Consider the following 23099-nt stretch of genomic DNA (forward strand, 5'->3'; position numbering starts at 1 on the left):
ACTTTCTAATAAAAATTTTACTTATAAAGATGCCATGAACACATACATGACAGTTGGCTTGATACTTTGATTTTACCAGTATCTTGAATTCTATACTCAAGGTCCAAGAAAACAGAATAAACCACTATATGGAATAAAGAGTAAAGCTGGGTATTTGTAATTTGCTGCCAACAAAGTATTGTACAATACAGGAAAAAAAGTTTTAACTTGGCCTCAGATATTATTTCATAATGTGAAAACATTTTTACATAGAAAACCGATGGTTAAACAACCACTGTCAATTTATTTAAGAGACAGCTGAAGATACACATTCATTTTTGAGCACATACAGAAACCACCCTACATTATTATTGTTTCATGCTAGGAATAAAAATCAAAATAAAAACCAAAAAGAAAATGAAAAGTACTTACAATGTAGAAAAGGAAAAAATAAGATTCAATAGCTCTTTCTGTTCATAAATCAGAGAAAAACAGATATGATATCTGGGAATAACATATTTTGCTTCATGTCTTCTTTAATTATCCGAAAACAGAAAGAAAAGCAACTAAAAATAAACATCAGAGAAAAAAAGCAATATGGTAATGCAATTTGCTTCGAAGTTTTTTTAGAAATTGCTTAAAGAGATTTTTTTTTCTGAGCCATGAGGAACACTGGCTGTGAATAAAATGGGAGAAAAAAAATCTAGAGAACCAGGGGGTGAAAGAAGATGGGGAAACAATAGTGTAATATCATCCTTTCCAATGAGAAAATACAATTCAGATAATTATATGCCTGAGATTGATAGTGTTCTTAAGCAAAAATAACACAACTGTAACTTAGAGTAATGAAAAAATTATTTCTACTACTTGGGGACTTAAAGAAAAGATAGACCATCAAACTATCTTGTGTGAAGGAAGAAGCCACAGCATAATATTTGATGAAGCTGACATATAACAAAAGCTGGGGATAACTGTCGAATGCCACAAAAGAAGGTTAATGCTCAATTTACTTGATGCACCAAAGGCCAAGAGGGGTTTGGTACAATTTGCAAATGAAGATATGCTAACAGAAGGCTTGTAGATGAGTGAAAAAGGATTCAAGAGGAGCCAAAAGGCAGACTGAAAAGCAATAACATTTTTATTTACTTAGTAAGAAAAGCAATTACCAAAAAAAATTTTTGTGGGGTAGATTACCTACATTAAAATGGAAATTTTTTTTTCCACCAGAAGATAAGAATGAGATAAAAGAACTCAGGAGTCTTGTATGCTCCATTAGGTAAATCACTGGATGAAATGATCCTAGCAGCCTTTTCTGCCTTATCCTTGCAAGGTTCAGGCTTTTTTGGATGTTTTCCACTTTCATTGGATAAACAGCTTCTTCTCATTAGCAGCAGATATACCCGTATAAGGATTCAAGTTGGGTTTCTTGTTGACACAGATTTTTTTCAACCCCTCCAACCTTACCCATTCTGTGATTCAGCTCAGAAAGTTTTGTAATTTATTTTGTTTCACTATTGTCAAATTATCAACTACTATTAATTACTAATTATCAGAAATGTAACACAACATCTTTTTAGGCAATAATTGAATTCCCTTCTTTTTATTTACAAACCATTATTCATTATAAATATTCCACAACCAGAATCTGGTAAGCAACATCACTTGTTCTACACTACATTAAAAATACTTAGTACCTGCTTGGCTCTGTAGAAGGCCATGTAAAAAATAATAAAAATATTGAATTGTAATATGGACTGACTGTCTATATATAGAGCTAGACAGATGTGATGTTTAAAGAAACTGAACATACTCCAGTCATCCTTCACTGAAATACCACTTTAAGATATACCACTCATATTTACAGAAAATGCATTCTATTATAGAAATAAAACCCTCAAAAAGCCTCTTCCCATGCTACTCAACTCTGCTGGAACAAAGAAAGGAAATGGAGCATGAACATTTAGCAATTAAAAAGTACAAGGCTATACCACTTCTAAGTCCACCTTGTTATATTACAAGAAAAAAAAATCACATGTGCAGCTAACCAACTGAGAACACTCCAACTCTATGAAATGGTATCTGACCCACTATACAGTGCTAACAATTCACTGTATAATAAGGATTACAGGTTCTCACCTTCCATTACACTAACTGCATTTTCACGGGTCATATATGCATCCTTTTTTCCAGGTGACTAGACAAATGCACACACAAACTTCACCTAAAAATACACTGGGTCTTGCCAATAGCAGCAGGATGAAATATACCACAGTAACAATCCCGTCTTTGTCCCAGCCTAACACTCTACCTACTAACATGCTTTGATGCTTAGCCAAGAAAAATCTCAGTGCTGGGATTCTGGGTTTTGTGCCCAAACAATCTGGGCTTGTGTTTAATATAGTATAGTCTGCTTTTAAGTTGCTGCCAGTCATTAACTCTACAAAGAGAACGTCTGGATTATTTTGTCTTTACAATGAATGTTATTAAGGTAAAGAAGGCAGAAAAATTTACATTAATTTTGAAAAGAATAAGTGGATCGTGCAATCCTTAGTGCTAAGAAAATAGTTTTACTCCAAACATAAATGTTTTTCTAAAAACAATTCTGGAGTAATCTTTGTTTTCTGTGTGTCAATAATATGTGTCCGAAATATTGAATTTCTTGAACAAAATATAAAAATGCAAATTGAAAGAAACACATTAAGATTCTTAAACTTGCAGATAACTTAAGAATTCATTTTTACCAAAGGAAAAGAATGTAATTGTTTTCAGTTTTCTAAACAATTACAGAGAGACTATCATCAGTCAAAAAATAACCTAGGAATATATTAAAGAAAATTTGTTAAAATATGAAACATTACACTTAGATAAACCAAGTATTATTGCTAGTCTTACCAAAAAAATAGACTGAAGTGAGTGATCCCTCATGCACTGAGGAAAAGAAGTATGTAAAGGAAAAGAAAATATCAATTAAATGTACTTTTAAAGCATTAATGCTATGACATTAGTGGAGAAGATAAGAAAAAAATAACAAAAATCACTTGATAAAACATATAAAGATTAAAAGAAGACTAAAGGTCATTCAAGGTAGTAGTCCCAGCAAGAGGCTGCTCCCATTTCACTGTAAGACTGTTATCTTTTATACAGTACGCTGTAGACAGAAGGTCATGCCCACCTTCTATAGCACTAAAACTTGCTTAGAATTTTCTTGTGTATGACAGCTTACTTCTGGCTTTGATTTTGTAGCTGACTTTTTAAAATTTGATTTACTGAGGTTGTGTAAGCGATCTATTTTAACTCCAGAAGCAACTATAAAGCTCTACTTGTATAAAAATTTTCAAGAAAACCAGGCCAAGTGGACAGGAACAGAAGATGGCAATCTCTTGAAACAGTCATAAAAAAGTCACTCAATCCCAAGGGGAAGGATATTTTTTGTTGTTTTTGCCAAAATATTCCTTTTTCTCCTTTATACCGATACCAAAAATGATTATCAAATTCCAGTCCAAAGGAACTTCACTGGTTGTCAGACTTACTTATGAATTTTTGTTTACATTAATAGTTTCACTGCAATCATTGAGTCATGTAAACATTTGCAGAAGTGAGCAATTTCCATATGACTGGATAAATGGCAATTTACAAATTAGCAATTTCATTTCAAATCATTACTGAATTTATATGTTATGACAACTCACTCAAAGCATACAAAATACACATGAATTAATGTAGAATCCTATCAAAATAAACATCTGACATGTAGGTAAGTATGACTTTAAGAATATATGACTGTAAGAATATAACTGTAAGAATATATATGACTGTAAGAATAGACTGTAAGAATATAATAATATAAATAAAAGAATGATCTGTGCCTGACTGTGCATGACCTGATTACTAAATTAGGGTATCAATACCTAACCAAAACTCTGAAAACATTTCCCTCTTTCAGACACTTGAAATATATAAAACTAAGTCTCTTCCTTTTTTCTCTTTACATCTATAGTGAATTTGTGTGTGTGTGAATTTTGTAGTTTAATATCTTGCCATAGTTAAGATAAATTGAGGCACCATAAAAATATCTAACATTCTTTTTCTGGAAATCTAGCGTATAAAGACATCTTCACAGAAGCCAAACTCCTGAACAGAAAGAAACAAAGTTCAGTTTAAAAATTACAAATACATGGAAGTTTAAATGTTTATGCTTTCTGAAAGGCAGAAGCCTAGAACAGCTACTACACTAACACACTGAATCAAACTGGGTTTTAAAAGAAAACATAAAAATAGGTTCATTATTCAGGTTACTCTTATTCCCATTATTTTTGCTACCTAGCAAATGAATACCCACCAGTTAGTGTCTGTACTTCTTCTTATCATCACAGGTGAAAAAACAAGTTTTCAGATTGCTTGAGCTTATGCATATCTGCATATCATTGCTGTGGCAATAAAACACAAGACATATTCTCTTGGATAAAACCATTTTAAATATATTTAGAATTCAGGAGAGCCCCATCTGCAAACCACTGGAGGCATGTGGCATTTTGTCTACTTTTATTTCTGACATAAATGCCAAGCCTCTTCAAAGGCAGTGTCCCACTTGCGCTCTGAGCAGAAGCCGAGTTTGAAATGTGAGGCAAGGACTGTAAATCAGAGCACCTGTAATTACAGTGCAAAACCTAGAAAATGTGTTGATCTTGACAACTGGCAGGTACTTTCTGTATTCTTATGTTGTAAAGTCAATTAATAAATAATGGAATAACTTTGTTACTTCCTCACAGATAATAATCCAAATTCTACCTCTTCACTGGGGCTGAGTCCTGTCCAGATTTCCATAAAGTGCTTTTCTAGTGAAAGAGGACTGTCCTGATGTACAGTGAAAATACTTAGGTAGGTATTATCTGCATTTGATATGCCTAGTACTTCTCCAAGGAGCTTTTCAAAAGACAATTCAAACCAAGAGTGAAAGAACAGAAACAGAAATCTATTAACCACTGAACAAGTAGAACACTTAGAACAGTCCTAAATATGTTTAGTGTAATAAAGGCCACTGAAAGTTAGGATTTAAGAGAAACATTTCAATACCCTTGAATTGAATAGGACAAGCAGCAAAGATTTAGTTACTTGCTCTCTTGAAATTCAGTATTATAGAAGCTTTTGCACTTTTACAGACATATTGGTTAGAATTTTATTCAATATTATTTAAAATTATTTCAGTGTGTAATTAAATAGCTACTTTTACATAAAAATTGTATTTATACATTTAAAATATACATTGTTTAAAACTGTTTAAAGCTTTGGACACCTACTTTAAGTGTCAAAATGGTCTGCTTCAAATTAAGTTAAAATTAAACAACACAAACTGTTTTGCCAGTTTATTACTAACGATGACTCCTCGTTTTAAAAGAACATTCATACAAAAGGAGCATAAAAAACAGAGTGAACAAGTCTTTCTGAAATACAGAATTAATGATTTTTAATAAAATACAACTACTTACAATTTTCCCATGAAACACAAGCATTAACAAGAGATGCAGAACCATGGAATGGCTTGGATTGGAAGGATATTCAAGAGGGAGAATCTCAGAATGGTTTGGGTTGGAAGGGATGGTTAAAAGTCATTGTCTCCAAGTCCCAACGATGTGCAGGGACATCATCAACAAGATCAGGTTGCTCAGAACTCTGTCCTACCAGATCTAGAACAAACTGCACGGGCGGAGCATCCACCACCTCTCTGGGCAACCAGTTCAGAGCTTCACCATTCTCATTGTAAAAAAATCCTTGTTATATCTAATCTAAATCAACCCCTTTTTTTTGGTTAAAACCAATGCCTCTTGTTCTTATTGCAAAAGACCCTGCTGAAAAGCTTATCACCATCTGTCATTCAGGTTTTACCTCCCCGGCCTGGCTGGCCATACTTCCTTTGAAGCAGCCCAGCTGGCTTCCTGGGCTGAAAATGCATGTTTCCAGCTCATGTAAAGCTTATTGTCAAAAACACCCTCAAGTTTTCTCCTCAGGGCTGCCCTCAATCTGTTTTATGCTCACCCTGTATTTGTGCTTAGGATTGCTCTAACCCAGTTGCAGCACTGTGCACTTGGGATTGCTAAACTTCAGAGCACAGTTTCGAGAAAAAATGGAAAGAGGGGAAATTTAGGTTTCAGAGTTGCATATAAATTTTGACACAGTGCTATCAGGGAGTTTCTTAGTAGAACTAAGCGTAAGTTCCTGACTGGTTGCTAACTTGGCTAATCTGAGTTAATCCAAAAAACCTGAAAATGTGCTTCCCAGGACATACATATAAGGAAGTCTTAAAAATAAATAGCAACTCAGAACAGGCCAGAAGACCATCTTCAATAATTAGGCTACAAAGTTATTGCTTAAAATAATTGTCAGAGGAACATAACCACTGATGAGTAATGTACCTATTCACTCCAGGGAAATCCATCAATAGTGAATTCCACAAACTGTCACAGTAGCAAACTCCCAGAACTGCTAGGCAACCAGGGCTTACTGAATAAAACAAAAGCCAAAGATCTAACTGCCAAAATCTAGGAACTGAAAAACAGAGAATATGACAAACTAATTCTGAGAGAGTGGTGATTGAAAAGAAACTGGAAAGCCCAAACAACGCAAGTAATACCAGGCTGATGTGGTCAATCTGTGAATGAACAGGGAGGTGGAAGTAAGTAGTTGCTGCTCTTTGTATACAGCATTATTAAGGGTAATTAGGGATTAATGATGAAAGAGCTTTAAAGTATGTTGGAAAATTTGAGACTGAAAAGAACCCAAACCATACAGTAATTTGAAGACTAGAAAACATTTCTTACTGTAAAGGCCAGAAAGAACTTAACTTGTACAGCTTATTGAAAGGACTCTATTAGAATATAAGTAGTAGAAGTAAGAGAAAATACAGCCTGCTGAAGTGAACTTCAGAAAAAGGCACAGCAAAAAATAATTCACTGGATACAAGCTGGACCTACACAAGTTAAAATGTAAAACTGGAAAGGGTACTGTTAGGAATCATGTATCTAAGCACTGGAATAGAATACACTCACTGACTAAATATGGAGTAAACTACACTCTCTTGATAGCTACAAAAATTATGCTTGACTGCCTTTCCTGTTCAGCTGTAGCCAAACAGTGAGTTCAATACAAGGGTAACTGGCAGTAAATTATGGCATGAGATACACACTTTATCTAATTGTCTCCATTGGCTTAAAATACTATTCAGAGAATACCTGAATTTGCTGTATGAAAACAGCAGCAGTTCTCTAGGTACAGTGAAGTTTGAAGTCAGTTGCAAAACAAGTTTCTATTCAGAATCTCAAAAGCCAGTCTTATTAACATGCAATGTATATTTTCTGGTGCTAAACCAAAAAAACAGGTGACAAACTCTATGGCTGGACAAAGCCCGATAGTAAGTTACACTTAGTTTAAGGAAATGCTAGTAGGATTAGAAGTACAGCTATTAAATTTTAAAAAGTAGTTTTACCAAGAAATGTATCTGTTTACATAGAAACAGATAAAACTTAACATTCCAAAGTAAATAAATAGCTCTAAATATATGGTATTGGCATCATATTGTTAAACCCATTAACAGCCATCATTAACAGAAAAGTAGCTTGCTGAACACAATCTGAGACACTAGATTAAGTTTAATAAGTAGAAACATATAAATACACATTTTTACTACTTTTCACTGTAATACTTGCATTATAAGCACAAGGTATCAAATGCAAAATAAATGAATTTAAAACAACATATTTTAGCATAAATTTTTGATTTTAATAATATACAATTCATCATTTATAACAACAGCATTTTTATAAAGAGAGAAAAGATTTGATTTAAAGACCTTTTAAGGAAGATTTCCATGTGATCACATAAAATTACCTTTGGCTTTTCCACACCACAGTATTATAGGAGCACTTTAGAAAAGCAAACTTGTGTGCTCAGTGTGGAAATATTTATTCATGTTGATTCAAAGAAAATGCTGAGGTGTATTGATGATATTCAATTTTTACTGTCTAGTCTGAATTTGAATTAGCATGAACTTGAAACCCTGCCTAGCAGTATTAACTATTTTTATTACAATTGTGCCTAGATGACAGGACTGTGGGTATGCAAGTTATTTGTCCAAGTTATTTCATGTTGTATTTCCAGAAAAAGCTAAGTCTGAGGAATTACATCTTAAAAACTGTTACAGGTTTCTGATTTGAGGATGAAGGAAATAATTACTTATATATGCACAGAAAACATGTAAAGCTTCACATATGATTTATTTTACCCATGACAAGCAAACTGATACAAGAAAAAACAGGAATGCAAAGGAGTGGCAATAGAGCTACTATTAATTACAAGTAGTTAATAGTACTAGTTAGGTACTACTACTGCTACTCCTACTATTCATCTCCTTAGGATAGTAATAATTTGTAAACCAAAATAAATGTGATTACTTAGTTCAATTGCAAATCATAGGATTACTAAGAGAAAATACATAAGAGGAAACACCTAATTCAATGATAATTACTCAAAAAGTCAGCTTCTCTTCCTAATAGTTTTGCTATTTTACGCACTTTTTTCATATTGCTATTTAATACCATATCCACAAGTATGCAATGGAACGTGATTATACAAATCTGTAATATATACAGATTTTATATATATATATATATTACAGATACATATAATAGATGGATATACAAACCTGTAATCTGCATGCAAAACTGTACACCCTACTGTATTTCACTCCATACTGCATGTCTTGCAATCAAGAAGCACCAAAAATTTTTAAACCTAGTAAGCAAAAATGTGTAGCATCTGAGCTCCACCTACAGGATAAAAAGAAACTTGTAAGAAAGATTTTTTTATTATCAGACTGTAAGTAGACTGTTTACTTTGAAGCCTTCAGGTGGTTGTCTCAAGCCACTGCCATTTTAGAAACTATGTGATGCTGAAAATTTTATTGCTTATCTCTAAACATTCATATATGTAAACAGCTGTTCTACAGTGTGAAGTTTAAGTTTAAGCTTTCTAATATAAAAACCCAGACCCATAGAATTTCTCTAACAACCTGACAGGATGATTGGGAAACTCTTTTTCCTCAAGTTTTCTTATTAAATACAAAGTTGTCAAATGCATAAAGCTATTTTTAAAATAGCTTTATATAACAGTTTAAATGTATACTGAAATGACTGAAAATTAACTTTACCATTTCAGCACTTCAAGTATGGTTGCTTTTAGAAGTGGTGCTGGATCTCAGTACCATGAATTTGAGAAGGTGTCTACTGCTTCCATACTGTTTCTCTAAAATAGAAGTCAACCTTCATACCTCACAAAAGCATTTGGATTAAAAGAAACTGGATTGACACAAATGAATACAGTTTTGCAATAAAAGTAATGCATGGTAAAGACAGTTCTCTGAATCAAATATTAACAGAAGTTTAATTATTCTGCTAGTATATTTACTAGCATATTTAAGTATCTGATGAGAAGAAATTTTGATTGATACCAAAAGTTTCTTCACCCTGATACGTTTGTAGACACTACCCTCAAGCTATGGATGGTCCATCCAACTTTTTGTTTGATATTTACACCTCCCACATCTCTGTCAACACAAGCTTTGACTACAGTGGGTGGTGAACACCCACAAGTATATTATTAAACATCTCCAGTACACTGAGAAAATAGTCACTATTTCAAGACAATGAAACTTGATATTGTTTATCTTAGTTTATCTAAACAGACCTCAAATGTAAAAACACATTATTTATAACAAACAATACCATGCCTTTGATTTTCATGCCAGAGGACAGCAGACAACTATTTGGAAAACAGTAAGTCTAGAAATTTACTTTACTTGTGATACTAAGCAGTATCTCCCAAGGCTATGGCTCCCAACTGCTAAAAACGCAATAAAAATCCAATAAAATCCTCTTCTGAGTTAAGATAACCCATTTGGCTTTAATACTATTACTACTGCCACGCTGACAGAGCAGAATAACCACAAACAAGAGCACACTGACCGACCACATGCAAAGCCAGCAGCTTACAGACTGACTACACAAACGTCTCTTAAAACAAGCCATAACATCGTACAAGCTTAGGCATAGAGTACCTCACTCCTCTGGGTATCTTGTAGCTTTGTGTTCTCTTCATGCTATGAACTTGCTATTATACCTTAGTCAATTTTGTTTCCAGCAGCCATTCTAATAAAACCCCAGGGACAATTAAACAGATTGGTGGACAGGTAGTTGGACAGATAGGGAGGTGGTGGTAAATGTCTACAAATTCCAAAGCCCTTTGCAGTTGTAAAGATGTTATTTGGCTGCCATACACTTCAAGGTTCTTTTTCAAAGAGAGCTTTTCTTAGAGACCTTACCAATTTCTGAATCCTTGCCTCCACTATTGGATATGACTATTTAATGCTAAACTGTAATTGTCTAGTCTCTCCAACCAAGAACAATTCATTGACTCTGAGAAGGTTGAACTTGTGTCAACCACAGGACTAGTAACCAGGTTTTGGGATTGAAGTTATCAATTGTACTCATTGATCTAAGTATACTACCTGTGGACCACCTGTCTACAGCAGAGATACTACAGCTGCCAATTCCCAAAGCAACACACAGCACAGCTGCAAAGATAACAGAAAGAAAAGTCAGGTGATCTTTTTTACCAGATGTCATGTACCTGTTCTTTAAAAAAACACCTAGTTATGTCTAACACAGCTGTAAAATCATGATAACTGTATTTTATGTACTGCAATTTACAGGCTCTTACTGAGAGAAAAGAACATGGAAAAACAGAAAACCAGTCCCCCAGAATCAGAGTTTCATGCTGCTTTCAGCTGAGGTCCCAACTGACAAAAGAGGTATTTCAGGCCACGTGACATCACGCTCAGTATAAGAAGTGGGGGGAAGAAGAAAGAAATGGGGGACATTCGGAGTGATGAAGTTTGTCTTCCCAAGTCACTATTACATGTGACAGAGCCCTGCTGTCCTGCAGATGGCTGAACACCTGGTGCCCATGGGAAGCAGGGAATTAATTCCTTATTTCGCTTTACCTGCATGTACAGTTTCTGCTTTCCCTAATAAACAGCCAGCTCAGTTCTCAGTCTTTTACCTTTCTGATTCTCCCCTAGATCCTGCTGGTGGGGCAGTCAGAAAGTGGCTGCGTGGTTTGGTGACAGGCTGTGGTTAAACCGCTACACATGACTCCACAAAGAGATCAGATTTATGTATGGTTCCAAAAGAAATGGAATAACATCAGTTTACAGATCTGACCACACAGACCTTGTTGACTACATGAAATCTGATAAATCACAGAAGTTAGTTACCTAGCCTCTAATCAGAAGGAAATCATACGACATGAAAAATTAATACTTGCTTAAATTACAGAATTACAGTTCTTTTATTTTTGTTATTATGCTGGATCTTGGATCTCAAATGCTCTTCTTATGGATGTCTATTACACAAAATTATGAGGAACTTTAGAAAGTAACTTATTCCAGGCCTGAGAAAGAACTGACTGGAACCAGTCAGTTAAGCAGATCTGCTCAAACTGCAAAGGCTTCTGTACTGTACCTGGTGTGATTCTTCTATTCAAATCAATAGTGAAGAAGATGTAGAAAAGGACACTTAATTTCCTCCTAAATCCCTTGAATATTTTAGTTTTTAGAGCTCTTTAAACCTATTAAAGTGGTTAATACAAATTGCTTTCTTAGCAATATTGTCACTGGGTTTTTCACTGCTCTGAAAAGGCAGCCAAACAGCAACATTTACAGCTGGCATATTTTAATGTACCAGTATTAAAAGATTACCCAAAATAATGCAAGTGTTTCTATCCCTCTAAAACCGTGGCCTGATTCTAAACACAAAAGGCCACACAGAGTTAAAAATACTACCTAACATGGAATGGCAGAGACTTACTAATCCTGGTTTTAAAATTTTATTTAATCAATTTCTTTCAGGAAAATAGTTATATTGATATGTATCAAGTTGCAAACATGAGGGTGTAAGTTTTCTTTTTACAATAACAAGTTTTGTTTAATAATTAAGATAATGACTGAACACTCACCATAACTGAAAAAAACACCTTTTTCCAGTAAAACATATGGTTAGTTTTATTTTTAGCAGTTTATACAGTCATATGAAATCATAAAAACCTGCAAGAGGTGGAAGTCAGATACCTGAATTTCTGAGGAAAACGACAACTCATCCTGTTTCAGTTATTCTGTCTGTTTTCTAACTGAAGTTTCAATGTTTTTTCTCAAAGTCTATTGTAACAAATTTATCTTCATGTTTTGATCCAAAACCTTTACTTCCCAGGGATGTATCTCAGTGATACAATAAGGATGGTAATTACTATGGAAATTATGAACAAGGTATTCTTTCGTCACAAAGACAAAATCTAGAATGTTCTAGACTGTTACATGTCAGCATTATGCCTTGGCCATCACCAACAATATCTTACCAGCAATGACTGAAAAAACCTGAAAAAAAACCTCACTTGAAAGAAAACCAATTAAAAGAAACAGGAAAATAAGGAAAATTAACAGGGACAGAAACCAGAACAGAAAAGAAACCAGAACGATTCCCTTCAAAGGAAACCATCATGGAAGAGAATGCAAAACAGCCACTACGTATGCAGAATTCAGTATTGGCAAATCCTGATTAATTCAATCGGGCAGTTACCTATGACAGTTGTGTAGAGTTAAGAGCATAAGATCTAAATTAGCTTTTTGAGGTTTCCTCCCCCAGGTAACCTCCAAGCAATTTTTTCATTTAGCATTCATTTTATATTTAACCTTTCAGCTGCAAAGTCTTAAATCTTTAGTAACTTCTGGAGTCTGTATTTACTGAAATACTGAATAATAATTCCTAGTAAGTTTGACACCAGATCCACTACTCATCACTTGCCCACATGATGAGTGTTTTAATAATATAAATGTTATCCTCAAACTTATGCTGCAAGAACTGTCGAAACACAAGGTTCAAATAAAACAAATTAACTGACTGAAAACTGAGTGCTAATCAGTACATATCACAGAATTGCAGAATATTCTGAGCTGGAAGGGATGTTCACATACATTGGCACAGCTAAATTATGTAACAGGAATCCATGCTTTTATGTCTGTAAAGTAAAACTCGTGTGTCCACTGCAGTGTTGGAAAGCTGGTACACTGCAATGAGGAGTACTGTGTTAAACCAGACTTCACTGGATGACTTTCCTTTCTGTGAGTCTCAGTGGTGGACAACTATTATGTGTTAACACAAAGAAGCTGCAAAACTCAGTCTTGCAACTGAGAAGAAAGACAAAGCAAAGACTGAGAAATACATAAAAATATATTTTACTTCTAACTCACAGGGAAAAATGAAACTCCCATACAAGACATCAAAAAATCTTAAAACTATAAACAATCTGAAGAAAAACACCCACCAAACAACACAATCCTTACCTGCGACTAGTTGTTTTCCTTTCTGTCTTGGTTTCCTCCTCTTGAAGTTGCTGTTTAGTATTTTCACTTGTATCCATTTTCAATTTCTTGGCAATGCGTTCTTTTATTTGAAATCTCTCATCACTAGCAGCTTCATCTTCTGCACTATCAGCATCTTCATCATGTTCCTCTTCATCCTTTATTGATTTAAAATGATAATGATTTAAAATTATACTTCAGCTTTTTTTTCAGTGCAGAATGACAAATATGGAAATCCTTTTCTTATAAACATAATCTCTTCCAAGAAAAAAGCAACTTTACAAACAAATATATCCTTATTTGCTTCAAAGGTAACAAAAAATATAGAAATATGATAGTTTCTTTTTCATACACAAATTACTCCCTATCTGTATGGTTAGAGAAACTAAAACAGTGTATTCTAGACTATTAACTCTTACAGATCTATAGATCACATCACAGCAGTGTGGCATTACCTGTATCATTGTTCATTAATCCAAAATTTGATTGAGACAATACATTAAGCCTTTCCTTCACTTTCCACTGATCAACATTTCCCTTAATTTACCACAAAGGTATTGTATAACAGAGGAGATAATGAATCTTTCTAGGAGACTCGCTTACATGATAAATTGTCAGAGAGACAGGTGACTGCAAAATTCAGTAGCATGGGGAGGTCCAAAACAAAAGTGACAGGACTGTGTTTGAAGTCTTTAACAGTCAAGTGTAAAGACAGAGTCCTGGTGGAGATTTGACTAGGGCTTAGGTAAGAGAGTTCCACTGAAACACAACTAATTGGACAAGAGAACTTCTGGAATAAAAATAGACAACTCTAGAGAAATAACAATTGCTAAGTAGTAAGCTAGTTAAAAATTACAGATACCTGAGTAACAGGAGAGGGGTTAAAATTGCACGGGCAAAGGGACAAAATGGTTCAACTTGTCTCACTTGGCTAAATCCCTGCTTCCCAAACCATTCATTAACCTCAATGTGCACAGTATTTCACCATTTTTCTTCCAGAAAAACCCTGAGAAAATAGGATATACCCTTCTTCCTCAACTGCTTTCCTTCCTGCAGCTCTACTCTTTTCTTCTGCCTAGTCTCCTCTTTCAGTCCCTCTCTCATTAAGTCCATTCGGTCTCAACAAACAGATTTAATGACAGATTCAACAATCCAGACTGAACTGAATGGCACCTCAAAAGAGAAGTGGCTGTTCTGTTGGCTGATGGTTGCTCCACATGTGACACAGAAATGCAAAACTGCCTGCCTGAAAGCTATACTAATTCTTGATGCTATTATTAGCCGGGTGGAGTTGACATATTCTTCTTTTTAATATGGAAATAAAAATTTAATGAGACATTTTGTGACAGAATGACTAGTGGCTACTGTATGTAATATGATTTTCCCATTTAAGAAGGTTACTTGTCACCCAACAAATACGGTGATGTAAAGAAATTGTGCAGAAAAGAAACGTCACTTGTGCGAAAAAATTTTGTTAATACGTTTCTTATAATGTTTTCATTAGCAACTTGGATACAAAAAGAACCTTAACAAATAGCTACGAGGTATTGCTGATATAAAGTCTCTCTCAAAGAATTAAATGTAAAAATTTGAAGACTGTAGTAAGAGAAATGGAATGGTATTTAATAGCATAAATAGCAAGGCCAAGCGCTTTGGGAATACTGAAGAGTTTCTCTTACATGCTATGGACTTGCAGGCTGGGGGAAGTAGGGAGATCTGGAAGAATTATTTGTTCCCAGGTTTGGCCATAAAACTACAACATGTTGCAGCTGCATAAATGCAAAAGTGATCCTGTGATGTGTTAACTAAAGTAACTCCAAGAGAGATGATAAAATACTACTACTGCTTTACAAGACCCAGGTAACTGCCTGAAGTGCAAGATCTTAGCTAAAATCTTAAATGTAATGAAATCTAAAGAGAACACCATTCCAGGAAAAAAAGATGAAAAGCTTTCATACTTCCAACTTTGGCTTAATTAGGTATATTTATGTAACTTTTTATTCTTCAACCTAATAGACCCATGTTCTATACCCCCCAAATCCAGTTTGCTTAAGAAAGAGATATTTGAATATCTGAAGAATTACTAATTAATTCTCCAAACTGTTCTAGCACTAAAATGCTTCTGCACAGCAGGAAATTACAAAGAAGAGTGAAAAAGCCTGGATTCATACTATGCCTTGTGAAAAAAGGAATTTGGTGTAAGCAGGTGCCTTTTTTTAGGCACATGAATGGGACAGACCATGCTCTTCCTTTACTTCCACTGTGTCAACACAGTGTAGTTAATACCTGTTCATGATGGACAGAGACAGAAAACAATACTTCCCAGGATTCAATCAGGTGAATGGGAGATTACAGTCCTAATCATGTATTACATCCTTATCTCAAAGCAATTCAAAGGGGTACTCCCATGATCTATGGCTGGAGACAAGAGACATACTTCAGCTAACAAGCTTTTGCTTACCTGTACCACATATGACTATTTTCTTGTACTTAAATTGCCTCCATGTTTAGTTGAATGTTACTGCTTGACTGTTCAAATTTCACGTCTTTCAGAGGTGACAGTTTTCATCAATATAATTTCACTGCTACAATTTAATAATTAATTAATTTCTTTTCTCTTGAAGAAAATTTTCAAACGGGACTCTGACTCACATGCAGACAACCTCAACCATTGCAATTATATAATTATTCACTACAAACTTGATTTTAACAATGCTTTTAGAAGCAGTTTCAGGGTTTTTATCATTCTGGTGGCTTGTCACTTTGTGGTACACAATCCATATCCCATACTCCTCTATAACTAATCTACTGAGTGAAATACGATACAAACAGTTTATATAAAAGGTAGCAGGTAGTATGCTAATTCTATCCTGCTGTGAATAGCCAAACCTTAGAGCTTAGAGAGAGCCTTCACGCTTTTGCCAGAAGTCTGACTTGTGCTAGTTCTTAAAGATCTCTACAGTAACATTTTTTCCCCACGTAAAATCTAATCGGCACACAGCAAAAAACAAAGAATTAGTTATAAAGAAATACTTGCCTCACTCAAATCCTTTTCTTCATTTGCCACTTCACTAAAAGAAAAGAACAAAGTTATTACTTCAAAATGCTAGAGGAGATTCAAAATAATATTTAAAACTCAGCATTTCTTAAATAAAAAAAATTGTTAGCCACCTGAAATTTTAGTAAACTTTCTACTTTGTATCATCCTCGCATGTATCTTAGAAATATCAATATTATTTTCTAACATTTGACTATCACAATCTTTTATTACAAATGTTTAAAAACAACAGCTTTGACAGTGGGGAAATCCTAACTGTATCTTGAACTATTCAAACAAAACAGTAACAAGTTAAAACCACCAGAACTTAGCTGAGATGTTTGGATCATATTCATCAAACAATTAGTAGTATTTCATTGCAACTAGTTTAGATTTTGGAAGATGCATTTTACTGATACTTAAGCTTAACCTGAAAATTTAAATTTGTTAAACAGCTATAGTTTGTTGAATTAAAAAAGAAATTAATTTGAATATACCAAGGCTAACACACCCATTGTTAATTATCACAGACTAATAATAAGGGCCATTAAAGCTTTTCAGCCGGCATTTTAAAAAATGTTATGTTAGAGAAAATCCAAGGAATATTAAAGAAGTCTCAAAAGTTAAGGCTTTGAAGTGTGCCCTAAGCAATCAATGAGCAATCAAGATCGTTAAAGAAACTCTAGGTGTGTTGCAATCAATGACATTTAATTTAATAAAGTGTACAAGGGTTGGGGGAATTGCTGATATCAATACAGATGGGGGGATGAATAGACTGAGAGCAGCCCAGCACGGAGGACCTGGGTGTGCTGGTGGATGAAAAGCTGCATATGAGTTGACAATGTACACTTGCAGCCCGCAACGCCAACTGTGCCTTGGGCATCCAAAACAGCAGGGCTAGGGAAAGAATTCTGCCCCTCTGCTCTGTTCTGGTGAGACCCCACCTGCAGTGCTGCACCCAGCTCTGGGACCACAGCACAGGAAGGACAGAAAACTAATTGAGGGACTGCAGAGGACAGCCATGAAGATGATCCCTTCTTCAGCAGGGAAAGGCACGACTGTTCAGCCTGGAAAAGACTCCAGGGACATCTTATTGCATGCAGCCTTTCCATACTTAACATGGATCTGTAAGATGGTGATGGACACTTTAGCAGGGCTGTTGTGAAAGGGGTAATGGTTTTAAAGCAGAAGAGGGAAAATTCAGACTAGACATAAGAAAATGTTTTTCATGATTTTTCATGTGGGTGGTGAGACACTGGAGCAGGTTGCCCAGAGAGGTGGTAAATGCTCCACCCCTGGAAACATTCAAGGCCAGGCTGAATAGGGCTCTGTGCAACCTGATCTAGACTGTATGCTCTGTCCTGCTCATAGCAGGGGTGTTGGATGTGATAAATTTCAATGGTTCCTTCCAAACCAACTAGTCTAGGATTCTAAGATAAGCAAATTCTTGAACTTAATGTATTTTCATGGAATTTTCTCACCTTAAAACCCAACTGTGGTTAAAATCAGAATTTATGAAGTACTAAAAAGAAACAGAGAAGAAAACCAACTTTATTCAAGAATATAGATTTATGATTAACCTAACTTTTTGTATGTTCTTTAAACTTGGGGGGAAAAAAAGGTATTTTCAAGCATAAGTGGGTTAGAGGGTTGGGAAAAACAACCCTCTAGAATCATCTCGGCAAAGAATATCTTCATAATGAAGAAAATTTGAGTAACTTTAAAAGTTTAGGCTATGAAAGAGAGTCTAAGAAAAGATTGTGGTAAAGAGAGCTATAAAAAGGACTGTCTGCTCATTGTAGCTTCCAGAATATTAGTTAGAATTTATAAATGCCACTAGTAACATCCAGATTCAGAACAAAAATTGGAGATACTTCTTCCTATAGCAGACAGGACAGTGTGAATGGAAACAATATTAAAATACACTTAAGACAGACTTTGAGGAGAGCTCTATAAAGGTTACTAAATAGATGAGCCATGTGAAACTCTGACAGTCCTCTGATGTGAAAGTTGATGGAGGCTGGGAGAATACTCAAACAAACTTTACATTTGCACTGCTTTTATTCTTTACTGGGCATCCACTGAAGGCCAGTGGTGGTGACAGCTTAGTGGGTTAGAGAAGTATTTGGTCGGATCTAGGCACTGGCACTCTGAATTTTTTAAAGAGTAACATGAATTAAAATTTCTTAAGTGAGTAAACATGCTGATAATTGGGTATAACATATAGAAAATAGATGTTTCAGAAATTGGAAATCACATACTAACCTTTTCACAGCAGGAACTGAGCTTAGATGTGGATCATCCTTCAGGAGATCATGACTACTTTTACTTTTTCCCTTCATGCTCTGTTAAAAGAAAAAAAAAATATTCGTTTCAGTTTTTAAGATGCTAGATAGTTAAAAAGGATTATGGTAAGAAAAATGCAGCTTGTTTCTTTTTAGCTTTAGTCTATCCAGTAAGCATAAACGCTTTTCAGAACAGAGGGACAGAAAGAGAAACATAAAACTGACTCCACAGATTTATTTTTGCAATAGCAATGCACTTGGTTTTCAAGGACAGAGAGAGAGGAAAAACAAGATACTGTTTAGTCATGTACAGTAATTACATATCATAAAGATGGTAGGTCTGGCACATATACACTTAAGTGAATGAAGAGGTAAGAACTTGACTTTCCAATAATGACATGTGACAACTGAAAGAACAACTATGTACAAACCATGTACAAAACAGTACTTATTAACTGGAAGAACACAAATTAGATCCCTGGGCAAAAAAAAAAAGAAATTAACAAACTGCAATACATCAATGTGGAATACATAACTCAGGAATCATCTACTGACAAAAGGAGTCAAATCTAACAGCACATAAGGTCTTCAGGCAGAAAGACTGCAGTTAGAAAGCATTCTCCATGCTAACCTGAAAAAAGGTATATTTAATTTTCAGAGAAAAATCAGACTGAAAATCTCTACTACAGGAACAGTCTGTATTGTGACCTGTATTGTGATTATGTCTATTGCAGATGCATTGTCTAATGTTTTGGGAAGACAGTGGACATGTGGACTTACTCATTCAAATGCAACCACAATTTTTTATTATGTAGAAAGCAAAGACTAATGCCTTCAGCAACATGAGAAGATAATTCCTTCATTAAGGAAGGGGTGGTGTGTTTGGAGTGGTGGTTGGGCTGTGTATCACAGTGCTTCACACAAGTACAGACAATAAGCAGTTTGGACACTGAAAACTAGGGTTTAAACACTGATCAACAACCAGTGGGGGCCCTACAGCCAGATACCTGACTGTGACTGTGCTAATAGCCTTCATGGCCTTGAGGGGTTTTACCCAGAACTTCTCTGCCCTTCTTAAACTAGCAAGACTCACTGCATCTAGCAACCAAAAATGAGCTCACAGGATTGTAAGTTTGTAGGTGTCAAAGGATCTCAATAATAACTTTGACCTTCTATTTTTCTTATTAAAAACAGAAAATGCAAGTTAGTGTTGATATTCATGTACTTCAACTTAATCAGATTGAGATAACATCCAGAACTACAGAGACACTGGTATAGACCTCTTATGAACAAACATTGAGGTGTCAAAAAGGTTTTATTTTTTTACAAAGAATGAAGATAAATTTTTCATAAAGTTGGTATGGCTACTTATATAGCTACAGCCGGTCCAAAATTTAGTCAGGACAAATAGGCAAATGAGATTTTGAGGCCGAGTTGAAAGAGAGCATGAAAACCCTGAAACTAGGCTTATTATCAAAGAGGCGTTCTATTTAGATAATTTTAAACTGAAAAAAGTGTTTGGGATGAAAAGAAAGGAAGTCCAAGCAACTGAGTTAAATTCAGTATTACAGCCAGATATATAGCAAGAGCAAAACAGCAGATGAGCACATTAAGGTAAACAAGTAAAATTTGACTGACTGGTAAGTTGAAAAAAAGAAAGAAAAATAGTTAAAGCTGCTGTTGTAATAAATCTCTACTATCAATCATTCTGACTGATAATATTGTCCATCATTATTCACTGTTTTCCTTTTTTATTTTACCTAACTTCTGAGCACTAACAGCTGTTTTTTCACTTCTGTGGTAAAGGATGCAGGACCATGTAGTCTGATCACTAATTGAAGCAGTGAGATAATGTAGAAAGCCTAGGAGACTAGTGAAACAACTTGGTCAGCAGTAGAAATGAAATTAACAATTTATTTAAGAAATTTTTAAACTAACCTTATTTTAAGTGCCAAGCCATGGAAATAAATGTTTGATAAAGCTTACCTATGCAATCCTGGTTCTGTGAATGCGAACGTTTCAGCATAGTGCACTATCATGATTATGATAATGGACTATTTTCTCCACAATAACCACAATTCATTTTGCTCATAGGTGGATGGATATATGTAAGAAAAAGGAGCTAAGCATGCACTGGAAATGCATAAGATCATCTTCAGAATTCAAGTATTCTACCATATAATCTCACTCTATAAATAAAGGACTTGAAAAAGAATAAAGTACTATCGCTTCCTTGACTTTTAAACAGCAGACATAGACTTATATTATGAAACTTTATGTTCATGGAAATATAAAAATTCCATGCAGTAAGTGAAGGCACCTTCAAAATCAAAAAAGCTAAAAACTTCTGTTTTGCAAAATGCCGTAACAGCAGAATCCTAAAAACTGAAGCAAATTCAAGCATTATTGTTCAAAATGCAAATGTAGGAAGAAGACTAAAAACTTTAAAACTTTCCAAAATATGCAGAAAAGCTAATGAGGTTGAAAATAAAAATAAGGATAAATTGGTACAATACCTGACTAACTCTACTGACTTCCTCCTCTTCTTCTTCAGCTTCTTCTCCAAAGGAAAGTAAGTTAAAGTTTCTTTAAGAAAAAAAAAAAAAAAGAAAAATTCTACTAGATTTTAAAAACTGTTTTAGTAACATTCCATTAGCTTTAAATATTATGTTCATGTTGTACATGTTTTTTTAAAAAACTTTATGTCCTGCTAAATGTATCAATTCCAAACAACTACCACATTTTGCTTTGCAATAAATCATAAATATTCAGAAAAGCAGGTGGTAGTATGCTCCTGAGATAAAACAAGGATAGCAAAGGATCAGTTAAGCACAATGTAAGACATCCTGTCTTGACTAACTTTCCCAGATTCTTGAATGCTGACAACTCTGTTGCATTTTTTCTCAACAGAGCAGCACTCAAGACCTAAGATTTTCAAGATATGAAGCTCAGAAAGGTACTAAATGCGTACACATTCACAAAACGCAGTTAAAAGAAATTGTGACCTATAATTTATTTTTCAAGAGTTAATTGCTCTGTTGCTAATTGTTAATTATTGTTCCACTGCTGGAACCAGTCAGTTGCAACATGTTCTACTTTTATGCAGCAGAACTGACAGCATGCTCACTTTAGAGTTCCTATTACCTTTCACAGTATGTTTGTGACTATGAATTTTCACTCACAGAAACTAAAATTTCCCATGTCAAAATGCTTGCCTCTTGCTAAGTACTTTAGAGGGGGGAGAAATAATACCTGATAAAATAAGTTCAAAAAATAGTACTAAACAACTGAGCTTCAAACTACCTTTTATTATTTTCAACCAACTATCACCATGCATGAAACAGTTACAGCTCAGCAGATGCACAGTAATATTTCAGCCAGAGAAGTCAGACTTGCATGATCCTCGTGGAAAATAAGGAAGTGATTCAAAGGTAGAAATGGAAATAGAAAACTGCCAAGCTACAAATTCAAGTGCAAGAAAATTAACCACTATTTATGTTGTATATATTTACTTTGTGCCTTTTACTTTGGACTTTTTAGTTTCTTCTTCTGGTTTGTCCTTCTTCAGTTTTCTGTTTGGTCTTGGGACAATGTCATCAAAAGGATTAAACAAAACCTGTTAAAAAAGCCCAGTATTTTAGACACATCTTTAGTAAATATTCTGTAATTAAGTAATTCAGCATTTTAAAACAATATGCAAAGAACATACCAAATTTCCTGAACACTATGCACAAAAAAAATTTAAGATGTCACATTTCAGAACATACTGACCTCACTACTTCTTATTTTGTGTGGACTGAGAGGTCTCTCTTCCTTGTCAACTTCCACTTCAGCCAGGCGCAACATATTATATATTGTATCCCCTGTAACCTGGCAAATTTACAAAGAAAGGTTTGAATTTGTGTTATTTATTCTGCAAAATACAAGGCAATTATTATGCAAAAAATTTTGAAAGTACAAGTGACATAGGCAAGATTTTAAGCACGTAAGACTATTAAAAGACAGCAAATACCATGTACAAAAGTTTCGGACTTTAATGGCAGAAGTTGAAGGAATGTAGTTGTGAGAACACATGCAGAGGAAGATGTTGAAGTCTTACTGTGAGTGATGAAACAGGAGAACAAAAACACTGCAACAAAGAATATTTGCTTTATTTTCTTTTAAGTAAACCATGAGAGTGGTAAAATCACCTTGTGTTTTTCATCTTTCTGATCCTTCTTGGGTAATTAGAATCTAATTAATTCTAAACAGAATTTTCTGACATATCATTAGTATTAGACAACTGATTAACAACAGAGCCATAATAATACTAACAATAATACTAACACAATTATTT

The 23099-nt window shown here is 34.6% G+C and overlaps 1 protein-coding gene across 1 annotated transcript in view; it reads right to left on the reverse strand.

Annotated features, from left to right (window-relative positions):
• CWC27 (CWC27 spliceosome associated cyclophilin) overlaps positions 1-23099 on the reverse strand; it is a 96277-nt gene that overhangs the window by 68952 nt on the left and 4226 nt on the right. Inside the window, exons 5-10 of the mRNA XM_062512817.1 lie at positions 22535-22633; positions 22276-22379; positions 21280-21349; positions 18744-18823; positions 16232-16241; positions 13424-13590 (exon numbers count right to left, since the gene is read on the reverse strand). Coding sequence (XP_062368801.1) covers positions 13424-13590; positions 16232-16241; positions 18744-18823; positions 21280-21349; positions 22276-22379; positions 22535-22633 — 530 coding nt within the window. The remainder of the gene's footprint in view (positions 1-13423; positions 13591-16231; positions 16242-18743; positions 18824-21279; positions 21350-22275; positions 22380-22534; positions 22634-23099) is intronic.

The sequence above is a fragment of the Cinclus cinclus genome, chromosome Z (genome assembly GCF_963662255.1).
Source record: "Cinclus cinclus chromosome Z, bCinCin1.1, whole genome shotgun sequence".
NCBI lineage: Eukaryota > Metazoa > Chordata > Aves > Passeriformes > Cinclidae > Cinclus > Cinclus cinclus.